Source organism: Epinephelus fuscoguttatus, linkage group LG4 (assembly GCF_011397635.1).
Source record: "Epinephelus fuscoguttatus linkage group LG4, E.fuscoguttatus.final_Chr_v1".
Lineage (NCBI taxonomy): Eukaryota > Metazoa > Chordata > Actinopteri > Perciformes > Serranidae > Epinephelus > Epinephelus fuscoguttatus.
Genome location: NC_064755.1, coordinates 16,985,170 through 17,000,789, shown reverse-complemented (window position 1 = coordinate 17,000,789; position 15,620 = coordinate 16,985,170). Strand labels below are relative to the sequence as shown.

General features: G+C 38.7%; 2 protein-coding genes across 2 annotated transcripts; one reads left to right on the top strand and one right to left on the bottom strand.

The window, feature by feature from the left end:
* Positions 1–626: 626 nt before the first annotated feature.
* Positions 627–6,873, bottom strand: LOC125887481 (tripartite motif-containing protein 16-like). Its single transcript, XM_049574333.1, has 7 exons — positions 6,714–6,873; positions 4,394–4,582; positions 4,212–4,307; positions 2,180–2,413; positions 1,929–2,082; positions 1,773–1,838; positions 627–1,679 (listed from the first exon to the last, which is right to left on the bottom strand). The coding sequence occupies exons 2-7, from the start codon at positions 4,565–4,567 to the stop codon at positions 1,156–1,158; spliced, it is 1,248 nt and encodes a 415-aa protein (XP_049430290.1). The 5' UTR covers positions 4,568–4,582; positions 6,714–6,873; the 3' UTR covers positions 627–1,155.
* A 7,107-nt stretch (positions 6,874–13,980) lies between these two features.
* On the top strand, positions 13,981–15,585 carry tmem17 (transmembrane protein 17). Its single transcript, XM_049575286.1, has 5 exons — positions 13,981–14,173; positions 14,357–14,460; positions 14,759–14,872; positions 14,985–15,128; positions 15,319–15,585. Exons 1-5 carry the CDS (start codon positions 14,059–14,061, stop codon positions 15,394–15,396), a joined length of 555 nt encoding a protein of 184 aa, XP_049431243.1. The 5' UTR covers positions 13,981–14,058; the 3' UTR covers positions 15,397–15,585.
* The last annotated feature ends 35 nt before the right edge of the window (positions 15,586–15,620 follow it).

Here is a 15,620-nt window from a genome sequence, read left to right as displayed (position 1 = left end):
TGAATCCCACCTGACCACAAATTAGAGGCGCCCCCCTCCCACTCTCAGGGCAGGTTTAGTGCCGTGTGCAAATGGTCTGCAAAGATGCCGCCATAAAACAAGAAGAACTAATACGGTGTGAAATCGATGGAACCTACTTATAAATAGACAGAATGAACGTGATTTACTCTTGATAATATGAAACAGCCCAGCAAATATTCACCCGCCCCATAAACATCTAAAAACAATAATTAAAAACTGAAGGCTGTAGGCTGAGTTACTTTGGCTTGTGGCACATTTTGTAGTCTTTGTAAAGGCTTACGGACTTAGCTGACTAAAGCACAGATGCAGGAAAGCCAAAGACTCAGTAAAGAGTCCTGTCCTGTGATTTAAAAAACAACTCGTGATTATTTCAGACAATTTCGAGGCTGCAGTGTTCATAATTTAGCACTTCTTGCAGTACTGATGTTCACCATCAGGTGGTGTTGTAAAACAGAAAAGGCCATAATTTGGTTTTTGTGAGCATAGGATGTATATGAGTGAATTATTCTGAGAATAATTTGCAAATCAAATGTAGAATATGCAATAAATAATATCCCAATAAATCAAATAAATGATGGACACATCATAAGCAAAGCATGCTCCTTTATTTGAGTGTATAAAGCTAAAGCAAAGACACTCTTGATTAATGTGTTTGATGATTGAAAATATAGAGAAAGCACAGCAATGGTTATAATCATCAAGGACAACACATTCTGATCCCAACATACAACAAGATGTGAGACAAAAAATGAAACCCTGGCACAAGACTAAACAAATGCAGGCTGCATGTTTCAAGCTTTCTTCACAACATAAATCAAACCACAAGTTACTTAGAAACCATTTTTTCAAAGCCATTTTGAAGATACATTTTAGGCTTGAAGGAAGATTATTCCACCAAACAGCATAAAGAACAGAAAAAAGAAATATGTTCCAATCATCTTCAATCATTCAAATGAAACTATATTAAATTCATCAGAAAATACAGTAGAATTTTCCCTTTTCCACTTTTTGAGTCGTAATCAAGATTCTCAGTACAAAGTGACTCAATATGTTGCCTGTTAATTGCTGTATTAATCTATGCATACGTATCTCTAACTCATGTATTGAGACAGGTTTACATGTATTACGACTGGTTTACATCTTGCATATTTTCAGTGTTGCTCCCAAATCAACAGAGAACCCAGGATAGAGCGGTTCAGTGAAGGTGGTCCTGACCTGGTGCAGCTGTGTCAGCGTGTCAGACACACTGTAGAAGGCCAGTGTTCCTGCCTTGTAATCCAGATGTATGCCCACTCTGCGGGAGAGAACCGGGGGAATTCGGCCTCTGTGGAGATTGTTGTGCCAAAACGTGCAGCTGGATGAAGTGCAGTTTAATTTCCAGGAAAGATTATTGTGGCCAAAACGGCATTCTTTCCCTGAACCCTTTCTTTCAATGCCTTTGTACGACACGGCCAAATCGACATCGCCACCATCCCACTCCACCTCCCAGTAGTGGATGCCCCTAAGGCCCTTTTTGCACAGAGCCTGGTGAAGGAAGGTGAATCTGTCGGGGTGATTAGGATGAGCCTGGTCCCTCTCACCCAACGATATCTCTCTGTTTTTGTCAGACAAGCAGAGACATGCAGCTACTGTGTTGGGATCCACCTCCACTGTGGAGTCTGCAGGGAAAGATGAGACACCTGTTAACTCTCTGAAGCTTTAATGTATGTTGTTGCTGATATTTATGCAAAGTGAATTACCATCATGCTTACTCTTGTATTTGGTCAAAAAGTATTTCCTTAATGGTATTATCTCACGCATCCTTGGCATTTTTGACACTGATAAAAAGAAAAAAACCTCTGATCATTCTGACAAATAAATGACCGGACTCGTGAAGAGGTTAAGAGATCCAAAGTGGTCAAACTTACACCGATTTTCTTCCCAATGACCGAACAATTCTCTCCTTTCTTCGTCACACATATTTTTCAATTCATCTTTCCTTGCATTGACAAAGTCTGACAGCATGTCAAGTCCATCATATGAGTCTGTGAACACAGGGAGGTCACCCAGGGCCTGGAAACTCTGCACAAGGCAAACAAATACATTCTGTTACTAAAAAAATTAAGAGACATGAGATAAAAATTCTATAAACTTCCAAAGACTCTAAACATATCATCACCTCCAGAAACTGAACGGGGTCCTCTGTCAGAGAAAGCTGGTTGAGCTTCTCCTCTCTCCTCCTCAGCGCTAACACTTCACGCTCCAGTTTCCTGAGATGATTGTTGGTCCAGTCCACTCCAGCTTTCCTCGCCTCTCCGACCTTCTCTCTCATCTCAGAACACTTCCTCTCCACAGAGCGAATTTTTTCCCAACACATTTGCTCAAAGTCATCACATGCCTCCCATGCAGCATCCTTGTAGGAAACATACACCATGCACCAAAACACATATTAAACACCTGAAATTCAACTTTTGTATGTTATTGTGGTCTCTGTAATTTGTTCCTCCCAAGGGGTTGCAAGATACACCTTAGGTGTTGCAACAGGCTAGGCAATCGGGAAATATAAACATGTCTGATTGAGGAAATTTTGTTCATTTTTCAACACATTTTTTGAAACATTGACATTGAATTATGTAAAACAATCTGATAAGACAGTTATTGAACTACTCTCAACCCATGGACACACAACTGAATGATACAAATCTACAATAGCTCAGTTTTAACAGAATGGTTCAAACCTGGAGTTAAATGACAAGATCCATATCAGTCTTATTTTTGTACGGTACAAAGATACAGCCAGGAGACGGTGTGCTTTGCTTGGAGCCTGGTGTCTGCTGATATTGATTTCTTTAGGCAGGTCTTTTTAGGTGACTTAAATATGTTTTGCTGCTGCCCCCTACAGCCAATTTAAGAAAGAGTCTGGTACATGACCCCTATAAAACTATGGAGATATATTTGTGGCTTTATTACATGCGAGAAAATAAATGATATGAGAGGGGAAAAAAATGTTTGAGAGAAAAAAAAATATTTGAGAGAAAAAGTTTTCACAGGTTAGGTGAGAAAAGGGATTCATTATAGGAATGATTTTGATAACCAACTTGCTCAGCTAGCTACCCATCAATTGTGTGTGTCATCATCTTACCCAAACATTGGAGTCTCCCCTCCCAAATAACGCAGCACATCTATGCCGGTGAATCCACCATGGTGGATGAATGATTCAGTTGAATTCGACTCCCAAGACGAACCGAATTCGATTGAGACTGGCCAATAGGAACGTGGCCCCGCCCATGACATTATTTTCACAGTGAGAGCAAAATCCTGTCACGAGAGCAAAGACTTAGGTTTTGAGAGAGAGAAGAAAAATGTTTTGAGAGAAACAACTTTTTTTGAGAGAAAATGTTTTCACACTGATAGCAAAAAAATAATTTTGAGAGTAAAAGTTTTTTAAAGGGTTTTTTTTTTTCTTGGAAATCATTTTTTAAATCTCAAATTTTTTTATATTCTATGACAAAATACTTTCTCTCAAAAAATTTAGTTTTTAAAAAAATTTTTAAAAAAAAATTTTTAGTCTCAAATATTATTTTTTTTGCTATCAGTGTGAAAACTTTTTCTCTCAAATATTTTTTTCTCATTTTTTTTCCCTCTCATCATTTATTTTCTCGCATGTAATAAAGACACAAATATATCTCCATATAAAACCACAATGGGTCATTTGGAAGGAGGCAGGCTGGCTGTTTCGCATGTTCCCAGTCTTTATGCTGAGCTTACTGTTTAAGAGGTCACAACACAAAGAGGTTGGGAATCACTGGTTACTCCCAACATTTATATTCCTCCTCCTGGGACAGTGCATGCATCAAGCCTGTTTTTTCTCTTCAAAAACCCAATTTGTTTTACATTTATTTTGTGTTAAACAACACAGAAAACACAAAACATTTAGTTACATTAAAAGTTATGTTCAGTCTGCCTCACGCTCAATGTTTTCATCAATGGGTTAGATACCGCTAAACGCTGTATACTGACAGAGACACTGGAAACTCCCCAGTAGGAAACAACTGTTGCCTCACACAGTTCACACCCTTTCCTCTTTTCCAGCACATCTTTGGTGTCAGCAGACTGGGCACTTTGATCATCATGTGTTAGCTTTTTAAGAATAAATACATTTATTGGTCTATAATAGAAACAAGACAGTCATATTAATGGATTACACTCACGCTTATAGAGTCTGCAGCCTTTGTCACCTCCAACATTTTCCTTTTTAAAGTCAGTCTTCTGTCTGCTATTTCCTGTTTAGTCCGCTCCATTTTTTTCTGTCAAAAACAAATATTTTCAGAACCTCAGTGACATTAAAAGGACGGGCAACAAATGACTTCAGCATGGGGCTGAACTTACATACCCTCATTTCTGCACACATTTCTGCTGCCACCGTATCATGGCCTCTGTGTTCATCCATCACACACAGCTTGCATATGAACTGTTGATCAATGCGGCAGTAGATCTCCAGAAGTTTGTCATGATGGCCACAAATGGACAATCCCAGTTGATCAAGTACTGGCTTACTGTATGCCATTTTCTCCTGCTCAAACTGACAAAGGTATCCCGCTCATTTATTTTTATATTCTCTGAGAGAGGTGTGGCTTGTTGGCAGCTTGTTCTCATTGGCACTGATACTGACTGTGCGGACTGGTCTGTGTGAGTGTCAGTTTAGGAGAAACTACATCACCCCCGTTGACTCTGATTTGACAATGACTTGTCTCTGATAGGTTTCAAACTCTACTTGAGTCAAAGTAATCAAGATTAGTTAAGCATTTTGTATTACACATTGGAATAGAAATACTTAAATCTTCATCAATCATTATTTTCATATGAATTAAATGACTATGTACTGCATGGGGTTGCTTGAAGTGATGAACCCACAGAAAATGATCTGACTCTGCAGTCACCTTTAGCGCCACAGAGCATTTGAGCATCTTTTAGCTGATTGTTGTGGTCAAACCTTCGCTGCCTTGGTTCACCTTCACTGCTTTCATGAACTTTATTTCCAGCTGCAGCAGGTTGCTGTTTTCATTGAAAAAAGGTCTGATAAGCGGTGTGCTTCCTGACCAGCACCAAACAGGAGACAGGCAAAGTTAGCAGTTAGCTGCTGAGAATGAAAATGTGTTAATGCAGTACGCAATGGCTCCTGGGACACTGAGATGAATGGGCAAATACAAAGAATACAGTACACCAGTATCTCACTAGGATTGTTTTCTGTATGTCCGTTTATTTTTTACAAACTGATGTGGAAGGATGCCAACAGGCTGTGTGGCACTAGGACCCAAGCAAGGGGAAGGTCTCTAAAAATGGGCGGGAAGCAAGCCCAGGCCTTTCTTCCTGAAAAAGCAGCTTAGGCCAGCCTCTGTTTGGTGTTAGATTTGGTAGGCTCCTTTTCAGAAATATATTTAAAAGCATGATTTCAAATGTAAAACTGTGGATAAATTAATTAAAGCTTTGTGAACTCATTGTTAAAAACATGTGGTTTGTTAGATTCTTCATGTTTTGTGCTTAGGCACATCAGCCAAGAAACAAGTTTTGCCAAAGCAGAATGGTTCCTTATAAACAGGCTACAACTTTATATTGTACATGTTTTCTAATGTATTTATTGGAAAGTTTCTTTTTGTACACTGCTCACAAATTAAGGGAACACTTTATCATCACACGATTTATCCAATCCCTCCTTGATTATGGCTTGCATTTCGGATTTCTACTGAAACTAACTTGCTGCCACCAAGTTGAATTGAGACAAGTCTTATTTCATGCATTGTTAATAAAATCTACATCTTTGGCAGAGCAGTCTCTGGCTCCAGTTTATTCTGGGTCTTGTGAATTGAGTATCACCTGGTCACAATACTAATAACTTGAAAAATGATACTTTATATAAAAATTACATATCTGCTTTAAATCCGTATAATTTCCTGATGAATGTACTCGTTTGCTTGTAGCACAACTAGTGCGCTTCACAAAAGGGCCGATACTAATTTAGCCACTAACATTTATTTGAACTGACAGAACAGGTATTTTATTCTTATTAAGCAAACACCATGAAATGTTGTTGCAACAAAATTATAAAGTAGCTAAGGTACGCTGTAGTGAGTTTTTAACAAAACAAAACATCTAAACAAGCCACTGAGGTGCGAACGGGGGAACTTGTTCCAGATGCGTGTACTGGGCTAACAATAAACCAATGTCCAGTGCGCTTCATCTCTTTGGATTTGGCAATCCATTTATTCTAAAAACAATATTTACATACTAACCGAAACACAGAAGGGTGACAGCATTGTCTAAATGTAATCATTACTCCATTCAGCAATTCAGTTTTACACGCCAGTACTTTGTGCTTTTTAACATGCTTCCACAACACGGTCAAAAACTGTTTGACTGTGCTGTCCCTGCAGGGAGGGACAGCAACAACAACAACATTAACAACTGTAATAATAATAGAGAAATGACTAATAATAACTATAGTTGTGGCTATAATACACTAATATTAATAGTAGCAATGATAGCAATAATGATAATAGAAATATGACTAATGATAATAACAGTAGCAGCGGGCGTCATGCAGACTGCCACAGACAGGTGGTAAAAAGTCATGAACAGTAGGCTATGTGTATTGTGTAAAGGCTCAGTCTGGACCAATCTAGGAGGCTGTCATATTCTGATAATTAATGACACACCTGCTCTTCAGGTAATGTTTGGGGTCTGGCAGGTGCTGAGAGGGTTTCCTGTGTGGACTGCTGTGGTACTCAGGTGTCCTGGCTGATTAGCTGGTCCACATCCACTCTCAAGATGACGCAGGAAAGCCAAACACAGTCAAGAGTCAAGTTAAAAACAACTCATCAACTCTTTCAGACACTGCACTTCCTTCTCTAGGTTCACAGACATAATGATGTTCTAACACATTTTTCCTGTAGACACGATCATCTCTAAATAAACCAACGTTAATCACTACTGTGCAGACCTACATAAAAAAAACTATGGGTTGTAAAGTTGTCTTAACTTCAGCTGATGTCACATTTTCTACTCTTGTAGTCTTGGTAAAACCTTACATACCTGGATGACTGGAACACGTGACCATCTCTCTCCAGCTCGTCTTGTGGTCAGTCATCCTACTCATCTGGTCAGAAGGACAAATTTCATCTCTCCTAAGGGAAACTGCTGGATGTACTGCAAAAAAATGTATGAAATAAAATAAAAATACAACAAAGTGAATAAGATCAAGAAAGATGGGAAAGATGGGAAGTCATTGATACTACGTGTCTAAAGCTTCATACCGATTTTTAAAATTTAAATAATTAGGCCTACACATTATGTGCAATAAACATTTGGGAGCTGCTCTAACAGACTGACAGTCTGATCCTTGTGCACAGTGTTATAAAAAATAATAGGCCTACATATAAAAAGGACAGAGGTTTGATTCTGAGCTGAGGGTGAATTCTCGCTGTGTAATATTTGAATGTTAAGACAAAAACCGATGTCCAAAGAAATGATTGATGTGCATAAATTCAGTAACTTAAGACAGTCCTGAGTAACAAACTAATATCCAGCAGGATTTAGACTGTGACGGACGTTAAATCTCTGCTAATTAACGCGCTTCGATACAAGCTTTGACACGGACTGAATGAATGAGGAAATGAAACAGCGTGTAAGAGGGAGGAGACAGAGAAAAACTCAGGGTTTATTGAAGAAAACCTGCCAGCGAGCAGGTTCACAGAGTCTGTAACCATGGTGACTGACTCAGAGTTTGATTTACCTCTCTTTCTGGAACTGAAAACCCAGAGTTTCCCTCATTTCAGGGTTAACATACTCAGAGTTTTCACTAAACCCGCTTTCTGGAATACCCCTCAGATATGACTTGCAGGATGCTTACGTGAATGGTTATTATTACCTTACCTCTGTCAGATAAAGACATCCACCGTAAAACTCTGAATATAAGTCGCACTGGCATATAAGTCGCAGTCTATTCTTTAAGGTCTCAAACAGGGAAAACAAGGTTTTATATTACTATTTGTTAGTAAAAACGTTATACAAGTTATTCCTACACTATTTCCCTTTATTTTTAATTTGAAACACATTCAAAACACAATAACCTCTTAAGCAGCTTTGATTACTTTTCAGATTGCAATTTTCCAAACAACCTCTTCAGGAAATAAAATTAATTTAAATAACATTTGAGCCATAAAAATTAGTTTAAATTAACGTTAAACTTCTTTTTTCTTTTTTGAGAAGACAGCATTACAGTACCTTATTACAGTGTGGACTGTAACTATACATGCTTACGCAAATCCCAAAAACGGATGAGTTTAAATTACTACGTAGCGCCATCTTGTGGGTCAAATTACCTATGTCAGCATTTACCTTGGTCTTTAGGTCACACCGGTCTATAACCCGCACCCAACTTTTTAGATGAAAAAAAGGGGGAAAAAAGTGCGACTTATACACCAAGTTTTACGGTACTTTAATTTAAAAAACAAAACAAAACAACAACAACACCATGAGTAAGATAAATACCATTAAAATAATAAATGATGAGAGATTTTTGTTACCAATCATTGCCTTACCTCTGTTTGGTTCAACTATCTGTAGTTTGGGAAGAAAAAACAACTCAACGATCATATTAAGTGGAATAAATAATGACTGATATTAAAAAGATAAAAAGACATGCATAAGACCTGTTAAAACACTTGATGGTGTATTGGTGTAAGTATTACTATATCTCTATCAGATACAGTGATCTTCTTAGTAAGTAAAATAATTAAAGCACAACATCAAACAACAGAGAATCAAATCATTAAATTAAAATAACTTCAGGAGAAAATTGTTAATTTATTGTTGCATTACCTCTGTGGTTCGTATAAAGACGAACAATTAAAGTATGAATAAGAAAATCATTGAATTATTAAAAAGTTGATAAGACTCAACAGTAAGTTGCTCACAGTTCTTTTCTCTGCTCCTCTTTGTGGAGGAGCAGAGGCCAGACATTGGTGGAATTGGGCCTTCGGAGCTTTCTGCCTCTCTGAGGTCTACTCACAAAACCTCCTTGGCTTGTTAGCACTTACCTGCTCCTGGCTCTCTTCTCTGCTCCTCTTTATGGAGGAGCTGAGGCCAGGAGTTGAGGGAGCTCACTCTCCAGAGCTACTTACTCCCATTACGTTGTGCTCCCGTCCTCTCTTCTGAGACGCTGAGGTGCTGTGGAAAAGCTGCCACAACCTCTCAGTTGATCTTCAAGCAGCTCCTGATGCTGCTCCACAGGCTGCTAATGTTGAACAGGTACCTGCAGGTGCCTGTCAATCAGTCTCTGAGGAACAGCAGCCGAATACCAACAGGAGCAGGACGGAGGATGGGAGCACCAGTAGAACAGGGTCACCAGCTGGAAGAGGAACAGGGGCAGCAGCAGGAACAGGAGGAAACATTTGTTGCCTGGGCTGCCAAAAGCGTCGCTGTGGGGGCTGCTGGATGCCAGGTCCGGCGTAGTCCTCAACCTCCCTGGACAGGGTCCGGAAGCCAGTCGTCCAGGGCGCCGTCGTCCTCCTCCTCTTCTTCATCAGACGAGAGCGGGTAGGCCTCACCGTCTTCAAAGAGAAAACCAGACACATCCTCGTCATCACTCTCATCATCAGACCAAAGTTGGGGGTCATACTCACCCTCCTCCACCTCAGGTGCCTCATCCTCGTCAGAGAAGAGGTAGAGGTAGAGGTCGCAAGGTCTGATGAGGCGTGGGAGCTCGTCCACACGGTCAGCGTCTGGATTCTGAGAGGAGCCACCTGAGAGGAACAGAAGATAAATGCATATCAATATCATCTGTTGTACAAGTATATACATATATGAACAACCTTGGAGTGAACAGGTGGTCTGAGGGAGTTTAGCACCAGAGGAGGTTATTTTTTGTGGCACTGTTATAATTGTTTGTAGCCTATCCTAAAATATATTGCCGTCTCCATTATTCCCTATGGTTTGCAATCAACTGTAATGATACAGCTACCTGGTTTGAGTACAGGACTGCACGCATCATTATGGGCATTACCCTCATGGAGACTGCTTGAGTCACATACAGATTCATGACCAACCACTTTCCTATATCTTATGACAGAAAATACCAGTACACTTACAAATTAATGCAATGTTATTAAATGACCAACATGTCAAATTCAAGCTTTAAGTGGCTGCAGGCTTGGCATCAGTCAGGCTACATCACTCTTTTAATCAAACTCATTACTCTGTTGGTGCTTTTTGAGGTACGCCCGCTCAAACGCGATGCTTCAAACAGCTCTGGATAGATTTCAAGCAAAACTGAGTCGTCAACAATCAAAATAAATAAACTGAGCTCTCTGTTTAGAAGAGGCGGCCATGTTTGTTTACACTTGGTTTTTTTGGTTTGTTTTTTTTTCTCTTTATTGAACAATACAGGCAGGTACACCACAAATGAGACAGTACAAAAAATATATTCAAGACTCTAGAAAGTGTTGGTACAGACAAGAAGACAAGTATAACAAGACAATAAAAAGAAGCAGCAGAGTTTAGTCAGAGGATGGGAAAAACGTTTCATAATGAGCGATAAGTTTGATACTTTTACTGTTTTCAATTAAACGTAAGGATTTCATAGTGTTATCAAATTCTAAGAGGAAGGTTTTGAAATTGGGGCAAGATTTGGCAAATTTTTGTTTGTGAATGTAAAATTTAGCATGAAGGATTACAAAATTTAGTAAAAATTCAAAATCTTTGTTATTTTTGTTAGTGTAGTAGCATACGATATCTCTTAATGTAAAGGAGTATTTGATATTGGCAGAGTTAAAAAATGGAGATTAAGTTTCTTTAATTTTGTTAGAAATGCAGTATTTGTGGGGTAAAAGCCAGGTCCTTCGCCATCCAATGTCCACAATCTGAGAACTCCAAAAGAACTTCCCTCTAGGTACAGAATTGTTCTTTCTTTGAAATATTCGACGAATATGCTTATTATTACACTTTTTGTCATTCAGTTCCAGTCCATTCAACATCAACAAAGGTTGCGCAGTTTTGTGTCCATTGAAAATTAGATGATTTATCACAGCGTGAGGTTTGTTTACACTTGTCCGTCCTGCACGCCCTGACGTTCTGACGTCAGCTCCTATTATATTCCACCGTCTCCATGGTGCTCAAGAAAAATATGTTTTCGGCATTTTTCAAAGATTTGCAAGGTCGCCATCTTCTTTGTGAAATTTCGATGCCAACTTTCCAAAAATGCTCCCCTCAAACCAAAATATCAGTGTTTTCAATCCACTGCACGATTGTTAACACATTCTGCTCCAGTCCGCGAAAATTTAACAGAATTTAAACACGAAATAAAGATTTTAGATAAAAACTTTTCTCAACAAATGTGTTTTTTCAAGGCACACTTAACTCTTAAACATTAAACTCAATAAAATACATACATTTTGTACTTAAAACACTTCAAAAGGTTTTTAAGTGCTTTAGCGAGATTAAATAGCTAATAAATTTAGAGGAGTAAAAAAGTAAATGTAGAAGTTTTCTTACCTCCGCTGGGGGAGTCGGAGACACCGGCAGCTCCAATCAGCAGGCGGTCCTCCCAGGCCGGTGACCTCGGGCTGCTGCAGGCCATCTCTCAGGGACAGGTGCTGCTTCTCCACAAACGGTCGTTATCCTCTGGTCCACAGTAAACCTACAAACACTAAATTCGTTTTCCAACAGATATTCGTCTCCAACAACTCAGCTAACCAGCTTTCAGGTTTTGTCAGCTTTCGTATGTCAACTCGTGTCACACTCGGATGCAAAAGGGAGGACTGGACTGATTGACAGCTCTTATATACCGGTACCTCAGTGCGACGTCACTCCGTTTCCATGACATTTAATGACGCACGCACGCACACACACACACACACACACACACACACACACACACACACACACACACACACACACACACTTGTTCAGCCAGAAAAAGTTTACACAACTTCATTGCATCAACATGAGGACATTTTATTTGCTTTTTTGTATGTTATAATAGAAAATAATAATAACTGACATTTTTACAAAAATCTCAACATGTCATTTCCTCTTTAATCTATATGGGTTTGCAGCAGCAACTTGGATTATTCGGGGAAGTAGGCCATGTTGCGTTTGATTATTTGAGGCCAAATTGTTGCTTTTGTCATACTAGCCTATTGACATGCAAATTTACAGACATAAGTAGCCTAAATAAAATCTAAATAAAACTTTTAAACATGCTGTGGTTAGCAGACAGTAATGGAAACACAAACACCAGTAAACACCTTCTGAAACAAATTTGTTCGCATCATATGCACCAATAGAACAAATAAATCATGGGTAAGATGGGGTAAGTTGTTTGACCCTACATTCTAAACCCCTATTTGGGGCAGAGATGAATTTGTACCCTCTTTGAGGAGGGTTTTCTGCACAAAACTCTCTCTCTCTCTCAAAATTACAAATTACTGTCCTCTCCTCTCACAGTCTGAAGGATTGTCCTTAACAGTCCTGAACAATTTTCTTATTTGAATACAATCAATAATATGAATGATTTGATATTGGATTTAATGTATATATTTCATTTTTTAAAATTCATTAATTTAATTATCTTTTTTAAACTAGGATATATATATATATATATATATATATATATATATATATATATATATGGGATATATATCTATATATATATATATATATATATATATATATATATATATATATATATATATATATATATATATACACATACACACCACCCTGTCTTTGGACCCTGACAGTGGATAAGGAAACCCACCAATGATGTGATAGTTAAATCCCCCACGTTATCATCCAGGGCGAGGACATAGAGAAGGTGGACTCATACAACTGCCATGTGGTCTGTATCAATAAATAACTGGACTGGATTCACAGCAGGACAATGGCTGTTGAGAGAAATGTGTCTTCAGGCCTTTCTTGCTGAGAGCCCTGAACTTCTACCATGTGCACTGCACTGATGCCCTCTACAGGAAGAGACAGAGCAGATTTTTCTTCCTGATAAGACCCTGATCCTTCAGTACAGTAAGCTTCTGCAGACCATTTATCAGTCTGCACCACTATTCTTTGCTGTGGTGTGCTGGGATAGTGGCATCAAGGCTTATGAAGCCAGCAGACTTAACAAGCTGGTAAGAAAGGCGGCAGCTCAGTGGTCAGACAGTCTGGAGTCAGTGACTGTTGGACTAATGTATTCTGCTATAAATTATACTGTAGCCTACTATGCTGTACTATATTATCATTATCATCACATTTCCCTTCATCATCAACAACACAGTGGTATTAAAATGTATTAAATAATAAATTAAATTAGATTAAAATTGCCCATTACACAGTCCAGTCCAGTTGTGGATCATTATTATTATTATTACTTATTATATAATTATACTGCACAGCTACATTTCACCTTGTACTGTATATCAGACACTATATGATACTGTACTGTACTAGCCTATATTATGATAACATGTTATACTGTTTCATTGCATTATGCTCTATTATATTTCTACTGGATTTCCATATTAACACAAACAAGGATCATTTTGTATCCATATTATATACATGCTGAGGACATTTTCTAGACTTACTGCCATTATCACACCACTGTCACTTTGCCTTGCAATTTTGTTATGTAATCTTGTAAAAATTGCTCTTGTATAGTTTATATTTTTACTTCTATTTTAGTTTTATATATGTTACTGTTTATCTATCTTATTTACTTTTTGTTAACATTGTCTTTCCACTTCAAAGTTTACCATGCAGCAGTGAGGTGTGAGTAAAAAAGTTTGCTTTTTAACATTTTAAGAAACCAAACGAGGAGATAAGTTAGGACGAAGGACTCAATAGAGGAAACATCAGACACTCTGCATGCGAGATTTGGGCGAAACGCGAGATTTCTCTGGTATCCAAGGAGACGACGGCAGCGTACGTCTCTGTGCTGTGAGGAAGAGACGCCCTGTGTGTTTTTCCTCTGGTGATGTTTGTGTGTAGCAGAGAGCTTTTTCCTCGATGGACCTGCCGGAGACGATCAGAAGACGACTAGAAGACTTTTCTCGGACTGTTTTATTCGACCAGAGTCGGACTCAGCCTTTCACTAGGGAGAATGACACGTTTTTACCTCACGGTAAAATCATGAAGCTAACGTAATGGACGAAATACTATTGATTAGCATTAGCCTGCTAACTTGTGACAGGAGCTGTTGGATTGATTTGGCTGTTTGTCTCTGGCATAGTTTTACAGTAGCTCTTGAATTTGACTTGAAAGCGTGCTGTTTATCCAATAAGTATGTCCTCTGCTTTGTTTTCAGACAAGCGGGTCCTGTCGAGTCTCCACCTCCAGATGTCTCTGTACTTTAACATGTGGTTCTTCCCCTTGTGGTGGATCAGTGAAACTGTAATGCTGCACCTCAAGGTAAGACAGAGAGATGAGAGATGGGAGGCGAGTTAACAGAGATGGGATGAGGCAGCTGGGTTAATGTGAAGACTGGGTGATGCATTCTATATGTAAGAAATAAATAAAGTAAAGATCAGGAGAGCACTTCAGTTTGACCTGTTATTATTGTCACACGGATGTGGCAATGTTAACAAGTCAACTTTGAGTGCTGTCCTGATCTTTACTTTTTAATTTCATAAAAGCAAACCTGAATGAATCACATTCATTTAAAATTCAGTTTGTTTAACTGCACTGTTGTACTTGTTATTTCCACCAGTATCCTGCCTTGCCAGACTACTACAAGTTCATCCTCGTCACTATTCTCATCCTGATGACCCTGATCGAGGCAATAAGACTCTATCTGGGCTATGCTGGGAACCTGCAAGAAAAGGTGGAGCATCTCTCATACAAATATAAAGATAGAGCTAAAATAAAATGGGTCAACACAACATCTGCACAAAAGGCAGAGACTTTAATTCATGTTATGTTTGTGTTTATGGAAGGTCCCAGAGCTGGCTGGATTTTGGCTGCTGAGCATCCTGCTGCAATTTCCACTCATCCTGTTTCAGCTCTTCAATGAAGCCATTCTCATACAGCCGCTGGAGAGAGGCGTTCACATCGTTCTCGCCTTATTCATACTCACACAGGTAGGATAACATTCCTTTTAAAAACTGACTGTTGTAGTGTACTTCAACCAATTCCAATCTGCATATACATATATATATATATATATATATATATATATATATATAAATATAGTTGTGTATGTTTTCTAAATGTTACCATTTGGTGATTATCACTGATTTCATTTTAATGTTTTATTCCTGAATGATCCAGGCCCTCTCTGGTTTTGTGGCACTGCGGGACATGGTCAGACACACACAGAGCCAGTTTCATCTCCGGCAGTTTGACTGAACTCTGGAGCTCTGACATCCCTGCCACAGCTCAACACACCAGGAAGCATCCTTACTTTGTAAACCCTCAGACTCAGAGGCTGACGACAAAAAAAAACATGTCATTTTTTTAATTACATGCAGCACATGGGATATTTTGAACCCACAATTGAGTATTAAAGAGGAAACAAGAAGATATTTATTTTTTATATTTTATTCACTTTATAGTCTACAGGATTGTATTTT